This window comes from Chrysochloris asiatica, unplaced genomic scaffold, assembly GCF_000296735.1.
Source record: "Chrysochloris asiatica unplaced genomic scaffold, ChrAsi1.0 scaffold00004, whole genome shotgun sequence".
NCBI lineage: Eukaryota > Metazoa > Chordata > Mammalia > Afrosoricida > Chrysochloridae > Chrysochloris > Chrysochloris asiatica.
In genome coordinates this window covers 47,144,355-47,165,494 of record NW_006408522.1, presented here as the reverse complement: position 1 = coordinate 47,165,494, position 21,140 = coordinate 47,144,355, and the positions used below count along the sequence as shown (strand labels likewise).

General features: G+C 36.2%; 1 protein-coding gene and 1 pseudogene across 1 annotated transcript; both read left to right on the top strand.

Moving 5' to 3' along the window:
- Window positions 1-7,868: 7,868 nt before the first annotated feature.
- Window positions 7,869-8,804, top strand: LOC102815116 (olfactory receptor 4F21-like). The gene has a single exon (XM_006831915.1). The coding sequence runs from the start codon at window positions 7,869-7,871 to the stop codon at window positions 8,802-8,804; it is 936 nt and encodes a 311-aa protein (XP_006831978.1).
- Window positions 8,805-20,170: 11,366 nt separating this feature from the next.
- The window catches only part of LOC102814741, a 2,244-nt pseudogene continuing 1,274 nt past the window's right edge, over window positions 20,171-21,140 (top strand).

Below are 21,140 nucleotides of genomic sequence, written 5' to 3'. Positions count from 1 at the left end.
CTGGAGTTAGAAAGCCAAAAGAGTTTTCTAACACACTCAGCATTTCTTAAGCTGAAAAAAACTGAAGAAAAAATTCAAGCCTTGCATTGCAATGTTGAAGGATTCTATGTGCAAAGTTTTGAATGATGCAGAAAGCATCAAAAGAAGATTGGAGGAATACACAGCATTAGTATATGGTCAAGAACCAGTGATACTGAGTGGATATCCAAGGTGCATTGAAGGCATTGACAAAGAACAAGGCTCTGGGAATTGACGGACTACAATTGAAGTCTTTCAGCAAACTGATGCCGCACTGGAAGCATTCATTCATCTATGCAGGAAATTTGAAAGACAGCTACTTGTCCATCTGATAGAAGAGATTCATATTTGTGTCCATTCCAAAGAGAGGTGACCCAATGGAATGCAGATATCATAAAACAATATCATTAATATCACATGCAAGTAAAATTTTATTAAAGATAATTTTAAAACCACTGCAACAATACATTGAAAGTCAACTGCTGCTGGTTCAAGCCAGATTCAGATGAAAACATGAAATGAGGAATATCATTGTGATATCAGATAGATTTTGGCTAAAAGTAGAGAATACCAAAAAGATGTCTTCCTGTGCTTTATTGACTATGAAAACACTTTCAGCTGTGTGTATGATAATAAACTGGATAGCATTGCCAAGAATGGGGATTCCAAAACAAAATTGTGCTTATGAGAACCTATACATAGGTAAAGAGGTAGTTGTTTGACCAGAATAAGGGGACACTGAATGGTTTAAAATCAGAAAGTTATATACCAGGGTTGTATTCTTTCAACATATTTATTCAATCTGTATGTTGACCAAATACTCCGAGAAGCTGAATTATACAAAGAAGAATGTTACGTAGGATTAGAGGAAGACTCATTAACAACCTGTGATATGCAGATGATATAATTTTACTTGCTTAAAATAGAGAAAACTTTAAATACTTACTGATGAAGATCAAAGACCACAGCCTTCAATACGGGTTGTAATTCAGTGTAAAGAAAACAAAAATTATGGTAAACGGAGAAAAGATTCAAGTTGCAAAAGACTTGATTTTGCTTGTACCCACTATCAACACTCATGCAAGTAGCAGTCAAGACATCAAATGATGTATCGCATTAGGCAAATCTGTTGCATAAGATCTCTTTACAGTGTTGAAGAGCAGAGATGTCAGTTTGAGGACTAAGGGGCACCGAACCCAAGCCATGGTATTTTCAATAGCCCCGTGTTCATGCAAAAGTTGGACAATGAAAAGAAAAACCATAGAATTGATGCATTTGAGTTATGATGTTGGAGAAGAATATTAAAAGTACCATAGACTGCCAGAAGAACAGCCAGACTGGAAGAAGTACAGCCAGAATGTTCCTTAGAAGCCACGATGATTAGACTTCATCACTCATACTTTGGAATATTATCCAGAGGTATCACTTCCTTGGAAAGGATATCTACCATGCTTGGTGAATTGGAGGGTCAGCAAAAAAGATGAAGACATCCAATGAGATGGATTGTCACTGTGGCAGCAGCAATGAGCTAAAGCGTAACAATGATTGTGAAGATGGAACAGTATTTAGTTCTGTAGTACACAATGTCACTCTGAGTTAGAACTAACATTATGGCACCTAACAACAACAACAGGTATAGGAAATTAGGCAATATATTTTGCAGAAAAAGTGGTGCCTTTGGTCCAAAAGGATTATGTCCTAGCAGATAATACTTCAGGAAATGCATTTGTATTAATTAACTTCTTTTTCTTTTAGAATGGAACTGAATCAATTCTTTACACTAAAAAGACTCTCAGCAATAGTTGTACAGATATAATTAAAAACAATCTTTTAATCAGTCCAAAGTAGGTCACTGTTTATTCAATGGTTTTTGAAATCTCTTAAAACACCATCATATATTTAACCAATAAATATGCTCTACCCTTTTTCCAGAAAGAAAGAATTTTTTCTATAATTTCATTTAGAATAATTTTAGGTATTAAAATCCCAAGTTGAATTTCTGAGTCTATGAATATATTGCTCTATCCTTGATAGAACAAATGGAGATTTTATCTATCATCCATGATTTGTTCAAACGTCAAATCAGTGTTTCCCAAAATTCTAAGTGAAATAGCAGTTAAAGGTAGGTAGTGAAAATTGACCTGATATTGATGACAAACTGTTATTATCAGTGATTGAATTCTTTTAATAAACTCAATGAACATCTAAAATTCCCAAGTTGGAAAAAAATACTGTCAGAGCTACAAAATTACTGATAATCACGTTGAATTGTTCTATGTCCCTATTATTCTTTTTTTAAATCTCATAATACTTGGCCCTAGGGAAAATCCAATGTGCAAATACCTAGATTCCATATGGAGTAAATATTGGCTATTAATATTCAGTTCTGATCATTGGTTTCATACCTAGTGGTGAGAACTATTTATAACTATTTGACTTGAGCAAGTGGTAATCTAAAAAGGAGTTAAACTTTGTGCTTCTCAATCCTTGAAGTTGCTGTAGGTAAAACCTGAGACTGAGTAGGTAAGTATGATACCTACTCTTTTAATTTTTGCAAAATTATTTCCAGTTTTTTTAGTTTCCCACATATTATTTCTCATCCTGCCTTCCTTTTGCTTTGTTACTTTTTTTTTTTTTTTTTTTCACTTATGTTGTTTTATAATATTCTGGACTCTAATTCTCACAGTTTTAACCATATTAAAAAGCAAACATATGATATTCTTCAAAACACTAGTTCTTCAAAACACTAATATTTTTGATAATGCAGAATGGGAAGAATCTTGAATCTTCCATTTTTCTCTCTCTGAAGATGATTGTTGTTAAGTGCAGTGGAGTTGGTTCTGACACATAGCAACTCTGTATAGCATTTCTGGGCTTTAAATAAAAATAAATCTTTGCGGAAGCAGAAAGCCCCGTCTTTCTCCTGCAAAGAGTCTGGTGGGTTCAAACCACCAACTTGTAGTTTGCAGTCTAGTGCTTATCCTATGGAGTCATCACACTTCCCCTCTGAATACTGGAATAAGAAAAATGAAAAGTAATGTCCACATCCTGTTTGTTCCATTATATCTAGTACAACAAGAAAAAGCGTGCTATCCTTACTTTTGTCTGAAGAATTCAACTGCTAAAGAACTCCAGGTCTGTATCCTTAAAAATCATCGTGAGAGATAAAACTTACTGAGTTCCTACTCTATATCATAGCATTTTCTGGTATTTTTCTTGCTTCAGCTCATTCAATTATATGAGCTAAAAACTCTTAATATTGTTTTTCACAGATAAAAATATTTGAGGTACCATTAATTAAGTTAGCTCACCCTAGGACACACACCTAATTAAGTGAAAACTGAGGACACATTTATATGAATACTGGAAACTAGTCTTTTATACAGTTTCCTATTCTTTCCATTAGTTTCAATGCATCTTAGTTTAAAATTATAGAGATAATAGAATAGACTATACCAACTTGAAGATGAAGAAAAACATTATTTCTATTCCCACAATTCCCTGTGGAAATTTTTGGTAAATTCTAAGCATTTACTCATGCAAAGCACTCCTCTTTCCTCTCCCTAAAACAACTTATACTCTATACCTGTTTACTTGATTTATTGACCCTTCCATGCTAGTTAATGTAAACTTATACCAGGAGTTCTCAAAAAGTCTGTGGAAATGGAATTAAAAGATAATGGAATATTTCTATAAACTTTTTGAATCCCTGTTACATGCATTTAAAGTCTATATTGTATGAATGTATACACTTAGTTACTTAATTAGTCCTTTTATCCTGAACAGTTAATCTGTTTGAAATTAGCATTATAAAATATATTGACAAATAAAGAAACATTACAAATTTATCTGATTTTTCCTAGCAAATTATTTCAAAATACAAGATTTCTATCTCAGTTAAAAGATATTTTACTCTACTGCCAAATCACCCTCTGAAATGAATGTATTACTTTATATTACCATCAGCTGTGAAGGAGAGGCATTGCTTTACCCACCCCGCAACAACACTGGATTCAGTCATTCTGTTAAAAAATATATAGATGTGGATGACCTATTTTTGAATTTAGAGTAAATTTAGAAAGACCTTAGCCTCAAGTTGATAAAACAAATTAGTATGTTTTATTCAAATTTTATAACTTTACTTTTACATTTGCTTTCAAATCATATGTAGTTTATTTTGCTATACTATGTATGGTAAAACTGGGTAAAGTAGATGATCAGCAAAAAAGAAGACGACCCTCACTGAGATGGATTGACCTCAGCGCAGAGGGCTCAAACACAACAAGACTGTGAGGATGGTATAGGATCAGGTGGTGTTTCATTAAGTTGTACATAGGATCACTCTAAGTCAGATTCAACTCAACGTGAGACCTGAAAACAAGATACATGGTAGAACATTTATACAACATTCTGTTGTCCATGTTGAGCAACATGTTTAACCACTATTGAATGCTATGAATTTATTGAATGTCCCTTGTTCCTACACAATTGTGATGTCTTTTTTATCATACAATAAATTATATATATTTAATTAACTTTTGACTGTTTTGTTCCAGTTGTATCTGTTCAATTTTAGTCAAGCTTGTTGATGTTGTTGTTCAATGCTGTTGAGTTGGTTATGATTCATAACAACTCTGTACTGGGTTTCCAAGAAATGGTCAGTGGGTTTGAACCACCAACCTCGCAGTTAGCAATCCAGTGCTTTTACTACAGTGCCACACCAGGGCTTTAGCCAAAGTGGTGATGTTATAATTATTATAGGTTTATAACATATTCTAATATATTTTATAGAAAGCATTCCCTTGTCCTTCCTGACTCCTACTACATTTTCACTTCACAATCTCCCTAGTTATGGAACTGGACTTTTGGATCACTTTGTCATGTTCTAAGGGGATATCACTGAACTTTTTGTGAGCACTATAGTTATTATGGAGCAATTCAGTAAGAATTGATTTTTTTATGTTTTGGATTCTATTTTTTTTCCATATTAGTATGCCTTGATTTTCCTTTCTATCCAGAGTTACAAATACATAATAAAATAATATTTTCAATAGATTGATCCCATACATATTTACAACATTATTCATTTATAAATAAGATTTATTTTTAACATATTTTAAAGTATTATTGAATTATTATGTTGTTTAAATGCTCATATTCAATTTAATAGCTTCCATTTGACTACATTTTCAAATAGACATTTGTGTGATTACAAATGATAGCAATTTTGCTACCTTCTTTTCAATATCATTGCTTCATTTCATCTCTAATGTATTAAAGTGCTAGTGCTATTTTAGTAGTTCTTTGTTGTATTCTTGATTTTAATGTTTCATCTAAAATCAGATACTAACTGTTGGTTTAGAAATGCTATTAAAAGCATCATGCTAATTTTTTTTAAATTCTTCATATATTACTAACTGTTGGATGTTGAAATTTAGCCAATAATTGTTCAGTAAATTCATTCCCTAAGAGTTTTATGGAAATCTCTCTGAAATCAAATGTAATTTGACTTATATGCTTTAAGATTTTCTAATAATAGAACTATCATAGACTTTAAGTACGAGAGTCATATTATCGTATTTTATCTTTATATAGACAGATCTGGAAGCAGAGTATAAAATGAGCCGGAAATAGATATTATTGAGAATAGAAAGATAATTTAGAAGTCTTTTCTATTTTCAAATGAAGGTGGGAAAATATGTATACTGGAAGGAAGAAATTGATTATAAAATTTAAGAGAAGAAAAATGAATTGAGAAATACTTCAGAGTGAAAATTGTGCTTCTGGAAATGGAAAGTAAAGAAATAAGAATGTTATCCCACATATTGGGCATTTGGGAGGATGATAATGATATTTATACAAGCATTTGAGTATATTATATTATAATATTATAAGTTCAGATTTGAAGTATTACCTTGGAGTGGGACTCCCATTTTATGTATATCACTTACAGTTTTGTATATGTTACTCTGGAATCCAAAGATAAAACTACATATTTAGAATTCATCAACAATGATGTACTAGTTTAAATTTGCATGAAATGAAACAAAAATTGTCATTAAGTTGTTTCCAGAGTAGAACTATCAATAGGGTTTTGAAGACTGTAATTTAGTTGCTCCTTGGAAACCCTATACAGGGTCACTAGGAGTCGGAACCTATTCAACAGCACTTAACAACAACAACAACAATCTTTACAAAAGTAGACTATATCATTAGGCATAATATTATCATTATATGCAGATAGACCAGGAAAAGGATCTTTCTCCACATGAAGCTTTGTCTTATTTGCAAAGGAGGTCTCTCCACAGCCAACACTAATTTATATAACATTAAATAGTTTCAGATCAGATGCCTTATCTCAGACAAAGGAATATCCCAAGGAAATTTGTTTCAAAAAATCATGTTTCATCCTCTTGGGCTGAGCTGGAACTGCTTTCTAGTAAAATTTCCAGATTTCAGCCCACTGCCTGAACAAATGGAATTTCTGTTGGTAAGGAAGGGATAATGACCATAAATGAAAGGGCATGGGAATTACAGGGAAAAAAGAGAATGGTCAACAGTTTCAAATTGTGCAGAGCACAGAAAATAATGATTGAAATGTGATTATCATAGTAGGTATTCAGAATTTAGACTTTATTCCTATAAAAAAAGGAATTGGTTTGACTTATCAACTGAATGAAAAGTATAACAGGATTCAGAATTTTTAAAAAGAGAGTTACTATGGTGGGTCAAGGAGAGTGAAGAGTTGAATAAAGTTCAGTTGATGGATCTCTGGGAACATTCAGGAAGCATGCATTAAGAAGAACAGCATTCTGATGAGCAGCATTGAGTATGTTCTTCTACATCTCTGGATACAAGTCCTGGCTTGTGTCTTTCTGACATTTGATCTTTCAGAGATTTAGTTTCAGTAGGTCTCATTTGTGAAATAAATCTAACAAAACAGAATCTATCTCAGAAATTTTGTGAAGTTTACAAGAGGCAATGTTCTTAGTATAGTACTTAATATATGTTGTCTATTACATTTATGTTTATTTAAATAACATTTTATACTTATTAACAGGCATTGATAATATACTGTATTTCACTGAATAACAGATTTATGCATACACAAATGGTAACAATGTACTATGAGCAATATATGAATAATCTGAAACTGGGCTATTCATTTTGATTGTAATTGTTTTAAAATATTAAACAGTTTGGACCTAATGATCTCTGTTTGCTCAATGAAGCATAAAACTAAGCAAAAGAGAATTTGCAAGTTAGTGTGAAAGTGTTAATGTCCAGGTGGCATAAAATGCCTAAGAGTATATAGGTGGGCTATCATTTAGCAAACTGTCAAAAAAAAAAAAATGTCTAGAAATCCTTAAGGGGTTAAATAAATAAATGAATCAATAAATAACATCTAATAGTAGGTTAATGGAGTCCTGGTGTGGCACTGTAGGATAAGCACTGGATCTCAAGGTCAGTTAGAACTGCAAGGTCGGTGGTTCAAATCCACCAATCACCCCTCAGAAACCCTATACAGGGTCACTATGAGTTGGAACCAGCTCAACAGTATTTAATATCAGCAACAACAATAGTAATAAAGGAAGTAACCCCATTTGCTTCCACCTAAAATATTCAAAATTGTGTCTGTCTTTTTATGTAGTCACTGTTCTTGAAACCATAATCCTGCTATTTTCTTTATTTTGCTTATTTCCAATTAGTGATTAATAATTCCAGTACATGTAACTCATAGAACAAATTAGCAAGGTAAGTAGAAAATTGACTGCTTATGTCACTCATTCTGACACTTTCTCATTTCCTATCTACAGGTTACTTGAAAATCAGCTCTTCTGTCCCAGTCAATGGGTAAACTAAATGATTCAGTGATTTCTGAGTTTGTGTTGCTGGGACTCTCCAGTTCTTGGGAAACTAGAGTTTTTCTGACGTTGACATTCTCCCTACTCTATTTGGGGATCATCCTGGGAAACCTTTTCATTTTGTTTTTGGTGATTCTTGATTCTCACTTACATTCTCCTATGTACTTCCTGCTGGCCAATCTGTCCCTCATTGACTTGGGTGTTGCAACTACCACAGTTCCCAAGATGATTACAGACCTTTTGAATGAACACAAAGTAATTTCTTTTCAAGGTTGTATGACACAGATATGCTTCATCCACATCCTAGGAGGAGTGGAGATGGTGTTACTCATAGCCATGGCATTTGACAGGTACACAGCCATCTGTAAGCCTCTTCACTACTTGAGCATCATGAATCATAAAGTTTGTGTTTCAATTGTAGTCATTGGCTGGGTAACTGGGGTTATCCATGCTATGTCTCAGTTTTCATTTGTTATTAGCTTGCCCTTTTGTGGGCCTAATAAAATAGACAGCTTTTTTTGTGACTTTCCCAGGATCATAAAACTTGCTTGCACAGATGGATACAAATTTGAATTTATCATTGCTGCCAACAGTGGGTTCATGAGCATGGGTACCTTTTTCCTGCTAATCCTTTCCTATGCCTTCATTTTGGTCACTGTCTGGAAACGTGCTTCAGGTGATTTATCCAAGGCATTTGTCACTTTGTCAGCTCACATCACCGTGGTTGTCCTTTTTTTCACTCCATGCATGTTTCTTTATGTGTGGCCTTTTCCCACGTCATCGCTTGATAAATACCTGTTCATTGTTGACTTCGCTATCACCCCTATCTTGAATCCTGCCATTTATACATTGAGAAACAAAGACATGAAGACAGCAATAAGAAGAATGAGCAAACAGCAATATTATCTCCGATTTTGTTGAGCACATCTGCCTTTGGAGCTCTAAAACTATACACACACCTGCCTGTTAGACATCTTTATTTAAACATCCCACATTTAACACAGCCATAACTGAATGCATCAGCCATTTCTTTAAACCCATTTCTACTACTTCTGTAGAGCATTTATTCATTACTATTACCACTGTGGTAAGTGTGAATCCACCATGATAACGGAAATGCTAATCCCCCATGATAACCATGATTTTCATTGAAAGCAGCAATATCTCCTAAATATCATTACAATTAGCAGTTGTGGTGGTTGTAGTTGTGCACCATGGAGTCAGTTCTGACTCACTGTGATTCAGTGAGCCTTGGGTTTCCAAGGCTGTAAATGTTTATGGAAGCAGAAAGCCTCATCTGTTTTCCCCTCGGAGGAGCTGGTAAATTCCAACTGCTGACCTTGCTGTTAGTAGCCCAACTTAGTTTTGAACTGCTGGCCTTTATGTTGGCAGCCCACTGCTGTAACCCACTAGTCTACCAGTGCTCCTTTAGACTTAGTGTGAAGTCCTGTTGAGTTGGTTCTAACTCATAGCCACCCTGTATAGAGTTTCCAAGGAGCAGTTAGTGGGTTTGAACTGCCAACTTTGTAGTTAGCAATACAATGCTTATCCTATGGAGCCACACTACTAAATTATTCAAGTTAAGTTCTCTCAGAGAAAGACCCAATGACATACCTTTATTGCAGATACTTTATTTGGAAATTGACATTGGAAAACATCAGATGGGGATGAGAGTGTGAGATAGGCAAAAGAAGGATACTTATGTTGAACAATATGACTGAGGTTTAGCCTACTCGGACCCTCTGGGAGACTCTATAGAGTCTGTGACTTAACATAGTCCCAACTGAAGAGCAAGGAAGCTACAGTATTTCTTCATTATTAGAAGGTAAATTAACTCCTTGCCATGTCCTTCCAATCCCAAAACAATACTGTGCATGTTAAGAAGCAAGACACAAGTCATCAGTGGACTTTGAGGTGCTGGAAATAGAGAACCATCTCCTTATTTGGAAATAATAAATGCTGGGTTATATTCCACTTCTAAAATCACTTACACCTATATGATTCCATTTTATTATCCTGTAAAAATTCCCTTAAGTGGTAGCTGTTGACAAGTTCATAAAAGAAAGACTTACAACAGGAGGGTGATCAGCTAAAACAGCACGGTGGCTCCTAATTGATATTCATCATCTCCTCCTCTACTTTCCATTTTAAAGTCCCCTTATTATCAGTCAGTGTTTCTGGTCTAGGTTGCTTGCCATTGAGGAGCTACATTTAACTATGAGTTAATCAGGATGAGTCCCTGATTAAAATGTCCTTGCCAGTCTACTGTTGCCATAGTTACCCTTTTACAGTTGTCATCAACTATGGAACCACCAAGTGCTGCCTTAGTGGATTCCTAGTTTCAGATATACTCTTCATACCTCATCCTTTATGAAACAGCATCCCTATCTCTTCATAGTAATGAAGGAAAAGAATGAGATCACTTTCTTCTGACTGCTGGTCTTTCAACCTGAGGAAACCTAAATGACAGGAAAGTTTTTGTTTTTAAAAGAAGAATTTAGATTTATTGAAATCCATACTGCATCTCCCAAAATACACATTGTTGCCACTCCAACAGATTCTAAAGTTTGAGGAATAGAAAACAGAAACTTTTTAAGGTCACTTTGATTCACAGAGAGAGGTATCACTTTTATTTCTATCCTCTGACTTCCAGACCCATGCATTTTATCTACATGGGACATTGTTCTTGCTGTTGCATTGTTATTTCTGTCAAGTCGATTCCCACTCATGTGCAGAATACAACTGCTCCTTAGGGTTTTCAAGGCTGTGACCTTTCAGAAGCATAGCTCCAGACCTGTGCTCTGAAGAGTCTCTGAGTGGGCTCAAACTACCAGCCTTTCAGCTACACATCAAAAGCTTAATTGTGCTACCTAGGGACTCCATTAGAGGGAACACGTTGTTGTTAAAGACTGTCCACTCAGTTCTGACTCATAGAGATCCCAATAAGGTTTCTGAGGAGAGACTGGTGGGTTTGAACCATCAATTTTTGAAGTTAGCAGTCCAGTGTTTATCCTACAGAGTCACATCAGGACTCCAGAGGGGACATAGTACCATGTAAAGGCCACTCATTCAAAGCATATGTCTTGAAGAACAAAGCCCCAATTCAGAAGTGTGTCATTTTCAATGTGGTGCCTACGATGCACCATCTGATTGGCAAGCCCCACTTGTCACCATATATGGTAGGATCCATGGATTTCCTAGTTATATGTGCTTTCCTGCACTTACTTTGCTATAAAGTAGATGGATCCACATTGTCCAAGGAAATATTATGCATGAGCACATGCTGTAAACAAGTCAGTTTATGAGCCCTTGATAGAACTGCTGGGCAAACTACTTAAAGACAGAAAGTGATATAAGAATTTGACAGCTAATGGCACAGTCAGTGGTTCGATTCAAACCCATCAGCCATTTCTCATGAGGAAGATGGGGTGTGTGCTCCTATAAAGATTTGTAGCCTCAGAAACACTAAAGAGCAATTCTCTTCTGTCCTATAGAGTCTCTATGAGTTGGAATTGACTGACAGCACTAGGTACTATGCCAACAAAGAAATTAGAACATTTGACCTTTGCTTAGCTGTTTCCATATTTATTTACCCAGTCACAATGCTCAAATGCCACCACCTAAAATGCAGCCAGCTTTGAGAGTGTGACCCAGCATAATTATCCCCACAGCAAATGAACAGAAATCAGTGCCCAGATAAAGATATGAAAGAGTCAGGTGCCCAGAACTAGACACTGTAACTGAAGTTGATCCCAGCAGTGACTACTTTTGAAACATCCCCCACCCATTCTGAGACCAAATTTACAGAAAGTAAAGATTGACTGAGTCCTGGTGTGGTGCTGTGAGTTTATGTGCTGAACTACAAAATTGGTTTGATCCACAAGGTGAGTGGTTCAAGGTCACCAGTCATTCCTTGGAAACCTTACACAGGGTCACTATGGATTGGAATCGACTCGGTGCCACTTAACAACAGCAACAACAAGGATTGATTGAAATACCTCAACATACATTTCTGCTACAAGTCCTAAGTAGCAAAGACAGGAAAGGTTTTTCCCACTTTGGACACACAAAGTTTATCAGCTATTAAAATGTAAACTCCTCTATGTTTTCACTAGCTTAACTGTATTATATTAGAGCTCGTCATGGAAGTTGCTAACTGCATCTTAACTGCTAACCACGAAGAATGCGGGACCAGCCACTTTGACACTAAACCTTACCTGTCATAGCTATCACATTTATCTCAAATACTCAAAAAACTATGCTTTCAAATGCCAACCATTCAGATTCTTAGAACAAGCAGCACCTGATATGAAGATGTCTGCATTTTGAATAAATGCAGCATTTCATTAAAAAACAATATATTGTTAAATGTCATCAAATAAATTCCAACTCATAGGCACCCTCTACAGGGTTTCTGAGGAGTGGCTGGTGGGTTTGAACCACTGATTTTGCAGCTAGCAGTCCAATACTTCCCTTACAGTGCCACCCCAGGGTCCCAAAAAGAATATGGTGGCAGTGGTAGTAATGTGCCTTGGAGCTGATTCCGAATCAAAGTGACCCTGTATAGGGTTTCGAGGCTATAAATCTTTACGGGAACAGAAATTCTCATTTTGTCCTGTGGAACCACTGGTAGTTTCGAACTGCTGACCTTGAGATTAACAGCCCAACTCGTAATCACTATGCTACCAGAGCTCCTTAAAAGAATATAAGAGAAAAGAAATTTGACAAATGCTATATTTATATTTTAAATATAATTTTTATCAACCTGAACATTTTTATTTAAATTTTTTAGATTTATATATTAGAAAAATTGTATATTGAAACATTCTTTACACAAATGCCCATTTAGATCATGATAGATTTAAAAGTCTAAACATACTAGTTACTTTGCAGCCAGCACATCCATATGTAGCATTGGTTGGGGGGATTACAGAACTACTACATAGACCCTCCATGGTATAAATTGAGTTGTTTAATATTGTAAAGATACATTATTCAAAATTATATGTAATTATGTTAAATTGAATAAGTGCTGATAGTGGAGTAGTTAAAGAGCTCCAGCACTGACCAAAAGGTGGGCAGTGTGAACCCACCAGTCACTCCACAGGAAAAAAATGTGAGTCTGTTTCTGTAAGATGGTTGTTGGTTCTGACTCAGTGATCCATAGGGTTTCCGAGGAGCAGCTGGTGGGTTTTAACCACCGACCTTGCGGTGAATTTGGTCCAGTACATTATCCCACAGTGCCACACCAGCACCTTGTAAGATTATAGCCTTGGAAATACTATGGGGCAGTTCTATAAGGTCCTATCTGGTCACTATGAGTCAGAACTGACTAACAGCAATGATTATATTAAGTTGAGGCCAAAATACAAGGCAGATATCTTCCAGTCAAAATCCTAACTACATATAAGTTATATCTCAAATGTGCATGTTCTCCTATTCATTTTGTCTATCACAGCATTAGAAAGATGATATTTCATGAAAAAGCAAAAATATTGAAAAATAAAATAAAAAATGTATATTAAACATAGATTTTTCCTTAAACATCTCAGGTTCTGTTTGAGGTAAAAAATATTATGTTATTGCCTTACCCCTTTTCCCACCCACTTCAAGTTCAAGATTATTTCAGTGTAACAATTATATTTTATGTTTTCCAACTCCTTATATTTGCTGACATATGCACAAAGTGAAACCAAATAAAAATAGTTGCTTACTTACTTATTCATAATCTCCCTTCTATAAATATTCTAAGTTGTATTTACACCTGGAGGCATTGCTATAATAAGGATCCCTGCTGTTAACCACAAAGTCAGGGATTCAAACCCAGCAACTGCTCAGTGGGAGAAAGATGAGGCTGTCTGCTCCTGTAAAGATTTAAAGTCTAGGAAACCCTTTTTAGGGTCACTATGAGTCACCTGTCAAGCTCCACAATTCCAACCTTATATCTTATTGTGATCCCAGATTTGTTCTCCAAATCTCAATAATCCATTTTGAAGGTGTAGAAGGATACCGCAAACAAAACAAAACCTAACTCTGTACTTTCTAGAAATCTCATAGATCTCTGTTTAATAGCACCCTAGGAAAATTATTGTTGTTGTGTTGTTAAGTGCTGTGGAGTCAGTTCCAACTCATAGCGATCTTGTATAGGGTTTCCAAGGAGCAGCTGGCGGGTTTGATCCACCCACCTTGTGCTTAGTAGTCCAGTGCTTATTCAACAGTCACACACCAGGACTAAAAGGTATACTTTTTTAATAGATTCTATTTACTTACAAAACACTTAATGTATACTTTAAAAACAACCAATACACTTGATTAAAATTAAAACATTTTTAGTAAATAAATTAAAATGCAACTTTCCATATCTTATATATGCAAAACTATACAGGATGCTCACAAATATGTGTGGTGGTATACATATACAAAAGTTTATACTTTTAGGGAAAGAAGACCCAACCAACATATTTCAAATTCTGGATACCGGTTATTTCTAGTGAGAAGAGAAGGAAGAAAAAATGGGAAATGGAGGGGAGGTTTTATATTGATTTGCATACACTTAATTTTTTTTTTGAAACATTCATGTATTATTTTGATATTAAATTATATAATATTATTTAAATAAGTGTAAGTAAATTGCTATTGTTGGGAAGTACCATCAAGTCAGTTCCGACTAATAGTAACACTGTACAGGGTTTCCGAGGAACGCCTGGTGGGTTTGAACTGCCGATCTTATCGTTAACAGTTCAGTATTTATCCCTCAGCATCTCCCAATATTGTTTTGTTTCTTGGAAAAATAATAAAGCTTTTTCAATCTTAAAAGTTTTATTTTCATAATTTTGCTATATAAGATTTCTCTGTTTTCAACAAGCCCCATGAAATCATTACAAGTTTGTCATTCAGTCGTAGGCATGATGACCACCTCATGAAATCGATTGCCATAGATAATCATCACCAACTGCCCAAACAAGTCATTGGTTTGGATTATGATGAGATTACAAGGAACAGCTCAGTTCCAACACATAGACTATATGTATACATCAAAAAGGATTTTCCGCAACAGAAAGAAAAACAAAGAGCAAACACAAGTGAAATGCAGATTATAAAACTCTACACTCATTTCCAGAACCTTCATAATTGAACTCACTTTGTATCTTTCTATCTTTTGCATGTTAACAGATGAGGCTCCCATTCAAGAAAACTTAGAAACCAAAAAGTCCTGAAAAAACAAATCGCTCTATAATATAACACAAAGATCCAAAGTTTCTCCTTGACGAAAGATATATTCCACAAAAAAATATCTACCACACTGAGGATAATACTTTCCCATAAACACGTAACCAAACAGAAAGTATGTTGTTTTTTCTGATCCATTCCAGCTAAATTTCAAGTTTTAGTTAGAATTTTGTCATTTGTTATTAGGTGCCATTACTATCAACTCACAGTGGTCTTATGCAAAACAGAATGAAACACTGCGTGACCCTCACAATCATTATTCCATTTGGGTCCATTGCTGCTGTCACTGTGCCAATCTATCGCATTGGAGACTTCCCTTTTTTGCTGATCCTTCACTTTAACAAGAATTATTTTCTGTTCCAGAGACTGGTCCCTCCTTATAATATTTTTGAAGTATGAGAGACAAAATCTGGCAATTCTGACTTCTAAGGAGCATTATGGCTGTACTTCGTCCAACACAGATTTGTTTGTTCTTTTGGCAGTCCATGTTACTTTCAATATTATCCAACATCATAACTCAGCATCAATTTTTCTGTGGTCTTCTTTATTCATTGTTCAACTTTCACATGTGTATGAGGTTATTGAAAATACTGTGGCTTGGGTCAGGCCCACCTTAGTTCTCAAACTGACATCTTTGCTCTTGAACCCTTGAAAGTTAGAATTTAGAACACACTTTATCCATGAAGAATACATCACAGATAATAATGTTTCTATTATGAGATATGATTTATATCATATAATAATTTCTTAACTTCCCTATTTACTCATCCTTTGCATTTAACATAAGTTCCATAACATTTCAGTTTCAACTTTCTAGAGATATTTACTTGATTTTCTGGAAATTTTGCAGTTTCCAGAATAAATGAGAATTTCTTCTCCCAGCTAATTTTGGGAATGTTTAGTTTGTAGAATAAAGGCAACTCAGCGAATAGAATGTTCTCTGCACAATCTCAAACTCACTGGACTCCCAGGTTGAGATGGGGCTGCTCTCACAGACTTAGTTCTTCGGGAATGATTTACAGTCTCGGGCACAGATGTTGTTGTTGTTAGGTGTCCTTGATCTGATTCCTACTCATAACCACCATAAGTGTACCAGAGCTAAACACTGCCAGTCCTGTGCTTTGTTACAATTGCTATTATATCTTATTGGGAGATCCTCCTTAACCCCTCACCTTACCAAGCATGATGTTCTTCTCCAGGGACTGGCCTTTCCTGACAACAAGTGCAAAGACTGAGAAATGGAAGTCTCGCCAGCCTTGCTTCTAAGGAGAAGTCTTGCTGTATTTCTTCCAAAACAGATTTGCTTATTTCTTCTGGCAGTACGTGGTGGTCATGGTGGCTATGTGCTATGGAATTGATTCCGACTCATAGTGACCTGGTATAGGGTTTCTGAAGCTGTAAATCTTTATAGGAGCAGAAAGCCTCATCTTTATCCTGAAGAACAGCTGGTAGTTTCGAACTGCTGACCCTGAGGTTAGCAGCCAGACTTGTAACCACTACGCTACCAGGGCTCCTTGACAGTCCATGGTACGTTCAATTTTCTTCACCAACACCATAATTCAAATGCATCAATTTGTCTATAATCTTCCTTATTCATTGCCCAATTTTCACATACATACGAGGTTTTGAAAATACATGGCTTGGGTTACACACACACATCTTAGTCCTCAGAGTGATGTTTTTGCTCTTTAACACAAAAGAAGTCTTCTGCAACAGATTTTCCTAATGCAATACATAGTTTGATTTCTTGACTGTTGTTTCCATGAGTGTTAATGGTGGATCCAAACAAACTGAGTCTTTAACAATTCAATCTTTTCTCCATTTACTATGTTATTTCATTGACCTGATCTGTGTTTCCTTTACATTTAGGGGTAGTCCATACTGAAGACTGCAGTCTTTGATCTTCATCAGTAAGTATTTTAAATCCTCTTCTCTTCCAATAGGAGTTCTGGTGTGGCACTGTAGGATAATGCACTGGACCACAAGGTCATTTTGAACCATAATGTCAGCAGTTCAAACCCACCAGTTACTCCTCAGAAGCCATATACAGGGTCGCTAAGAGTCAGAACCAACTCGATGGTACTTAACAACAACAACAATCTCTTTCAGCAAACAAGGTTCTGTCATCTGCATATCACCGGTTGTTAATGACTCTTCCTCCAATTCTGATGCAATGTTCTTTGTCATATAACCTAGTTTCTCAAATTTTGCTCAGCATACAGATTGAGTAAATATGGTGAAAGGAAATAACTCTGCACAAACTTTTCCTGATTTCAAACCATTCAGTATCCCCTTGTTCTGTTTTCATGACTGCCTCTGGATTTATGTACAAGTTCCTCATGAGCATAATTAAGTGTTCTGGAATCCCATTCTTTGCAATTCTATCTATAGTTTTTTTATGATACACACATTGTATATCTTTGTATAGTCAATAAAGCATAAGTAAGCATCTTTCTGGTATTCGCTACTTTTATCCCAGATCCATCTGACATCAACAATTTTATCCTTTGTTCCACATCCTATTCTGAATCCAGCTTGAATTTCTGACATCTTATCAATAAACTGTTAGAACGATTTTAAAATTATCTTCACAAAAATATTGCTTGCATATAGCATTAATGATAGTATTAAATTATTTCTGCCTTCCATTGGGTAACCTTTATTTGGAAAGGGCACATATATGGATCTCTTCCAATCATTTGTCCAGGTAGCTGTCTTCCAAATTCTTTGGCATGGACAACTGAGGGTCTCCAATGTTGCATCAGTTTGCTGAAACATTTCTATTTGTAGTCCATCTATTCCTGGAGCCTTGTTTTTTGCCAATGCCTTCAGAGCAGCTTGTACTTCTTTCTTCAGTACCATCAGTTCCTGATCATATGCTACCTCTTGCTATAGTTGAACATCAACCGTATCACAGATGCGTACCTATAGTTAACAGAAATTTCCAAGCAGGAAATTGGCTGGTAACAGTCTATATCAGGAAAAACCTGAATGAATGGTATTGAAGGCACCCTCCAGAAAGCAATGGGAAACAGTATGCACCAAGCAAACAGAATTCTATTTTTAGAATTTAATAGATTTAGATTAACACCATAAGAAAAGTACTTTCAAGTCAGAAGACCTGGGATGCATACCCTAAACACACTGCTTCCCAGTTCTTTGACTTATAACAAGTTATGTTACAATAGAGCTTCTCAACAATAACATTCATTTTATGTGGTTAATTTGAAGATTAAGATAAACAATATGAGGGTAAGATCCAGGCATTTGAAATGTATTCAGATTCTCTTTCTTTGAATTTTCTTTTTGATGTCCCCATATTTTTTTCTGTTTTGAGTTTTTTTGGGGGGTTTTTGTTTGGGTTTTTTTTTTTTTTTTTTTTTGCTTTTTTTTCTAGACTATAAACTTTTGAAAATTAGAGATTTACATCTTTCATCTTAAATGCCCTTATTTTGAAAAGAAATTGTTGTTGCTGTTAAGTGTCATCAAGTCAATTCTGACTCATAGTGACTCTGATTAGGGTTTCCAAAGCTGTATATCTTTGTGGGAGCAAAGCCTCATCTTTCTCTGGTGGAGTGACTGGTGGGTTCAAACTGCTGACTTTGTAGTTAGCAGTCTAGCACTTGTCTAAGAGATCCACTGCACTCCCTGAAATCAATTATCATGACATTATTGGCGTTGTTATTAACTTTCACTAAGTCAGTTCCAAATCATAATGATCTTCTGTATAACAGGATGAAACACTGCCTTCTCCTATACCAGCCTCACACTTATTGTTATATTTGAGCCCATCCTGGAAGCCACTGTATCAATCCATCTTGCTGAGGGTCTTCCTCTTTTCCCTGACCCTCCACTTTACCAAGCGTGATGTCCTTTTCTAGAGACTGGTTCCTCCTATTGACATATCCAAAGTACATAAGATGAAACCTCACCATGATCATTATAAGAATTCTGGCTGTACTTCTTTCAAGACAGATTTGTTTGTTCTCTGGAAGTCCATAGTATATTCAATATTATTCAACAGCAACATAATACAAATGCATCACTTCTTCTGCAATCTTTCTTATTCAGTTTTCCAGTTTTCACAAGCTTATAAGGAGATTGAAAATACCATAGCTTGGGTCAGGTGTGCACTAGTACTCAGACTGACATCAATGCTCCTTAACACTTAAAAGAGTTCTTTTGCAGTATATTTGATCAATATAATAATTTGATTTTTTTGACTACTGCTTTCATGAATTTTGATTGAAGAATCATGTAAAATTAAATCTAGACAGCTTCAATCTTTTCTCCCTTTATCATTACAAAAATAGTCTTGGGCTTACGTCGGATTTCCTCTGGTTTCACAAAAGGAATGGAAGATCCAACTCAAAATCAGCCCAAGGCCAATGCTTATGAGACACAGTCACCTTTCACCTTTCAATCTTCTTTATTCTGACACCAACCATCCCTCCCACAACACTCTTTGCTTCACCTCTGTGTTCAGTAATCCATTGCAATGGCCACACAGAACTCATAAACAATATTCATAACTATGGGGTTTATTAGGACTGAGCAGGGTTTCATTTGGCTATGCGTTGGGTCACTATGAATTAGAACTGACTTGATGGCACCTAACAACAACAACAACACAGTATCAAACATCTTTCTCTTCATCTGATCAGGTTCTGACCCCTTCATTTTTTCTCTCAGCCCCAACTTTCCATGGGTTAGATTGATATTTGTAGGCTCAGAAGTCCACACAACTCCTTAAACTCCAGACCAGCCTTGCCCTTCCTATTCAGGTTCTGCTCAACTCTCAATGGCATATGTTTATACCTACAGCTATTAACTATCTATAAGACCAGTAATAGAATGATAGACTTCCAGTTGTTGATAGCTGTTACCTCCAAGAAATAAGTAAGAATGGGAAAGGGAGTCTCGAGTTCTAGCTGGTAGCCAAGCGTGCGCATTCCAGCCTCTTCAGAACAGCAACTGCTGTAGGTCATGTGTGTTTCTGCTGTCTCATCTACTCCACTCATCCTCCACATCCTCCACCGTCCGCAGCTGCCATCGTGATGAAGCTTGTGAAAGCTGGGAAAAATCAAAGGAATGCCAAGAAGGTGGTTCCTTCCAATAAAGAGGTAGAAGACAGTGAGGATGAGGAACTGTCAGAAGATAAAGAACGCACTGGAGAAGAGGTTGTCATTCCTTAGAAAAAAGGCAAGAATACCACACTACCATCAAAGAAGGTGGTGGTTTCCCCTACTAAAAATGTAGTTGCCACATCGGCCAAGAAAGCAGCTGGCACCCCTGGCAAGAAGGCAGCTGCCACACCAGCTATGAAGACAATTACAGCAGACAAAGCAGCAGCAACACCTGGCAAGAAAGGAGCCACCCCAAGCAAAACAGTGGTGGTGACCTCCTGTGAGAAGGGAGCTGCTCCTCCAGTCAAGGGGTCAAAGAATAGCAAGAATGCCAAGAAGGAACAGAGTGATGAGGAAGATGATGAAGACAGTGAGGAAGATGATAAGGATGAGAATGAATTTGAGCCCATCATGAAGAAAGGAGCAGCTGCCCTCACTTCCATGACAACAACAAAGATGATGAGGAGAATGATGAGGAGGATGAAGAAGATGACTCTGAGGAAGAAGCCATGGACGTTATGCTGGCAAAGGGCAAGAAAGCTCCTGCCAAGGTGGTTCCTCTGAAAGCCAAGAGTGTGGCTGAGGACTACAATGACAATGAGGAAGATGATGGTGATGAAGATGAGGAAGAGGGCGACCAGGAGGAAGACGATGAGGAAGATGAGGATGATGATGAAGAGGAGGAAGAACCTGTCAAAAAAGTACCTGGAAAACGAAAGAAGGAAACGGCCAAACAGAAATCCGGTCTTGAAGCCAAGAAGCAGAAAGTGGAAGCTGTAGAACCAACTACAGCTTTCAATCTATTTGTTGGAAACTTGAATTGTAACAAGTCTGCTCTGAAATTAAACACTGGTATCAGTGACCTTTTTGCTAAAAATTATCTTGTTGTCATGGAATTGGT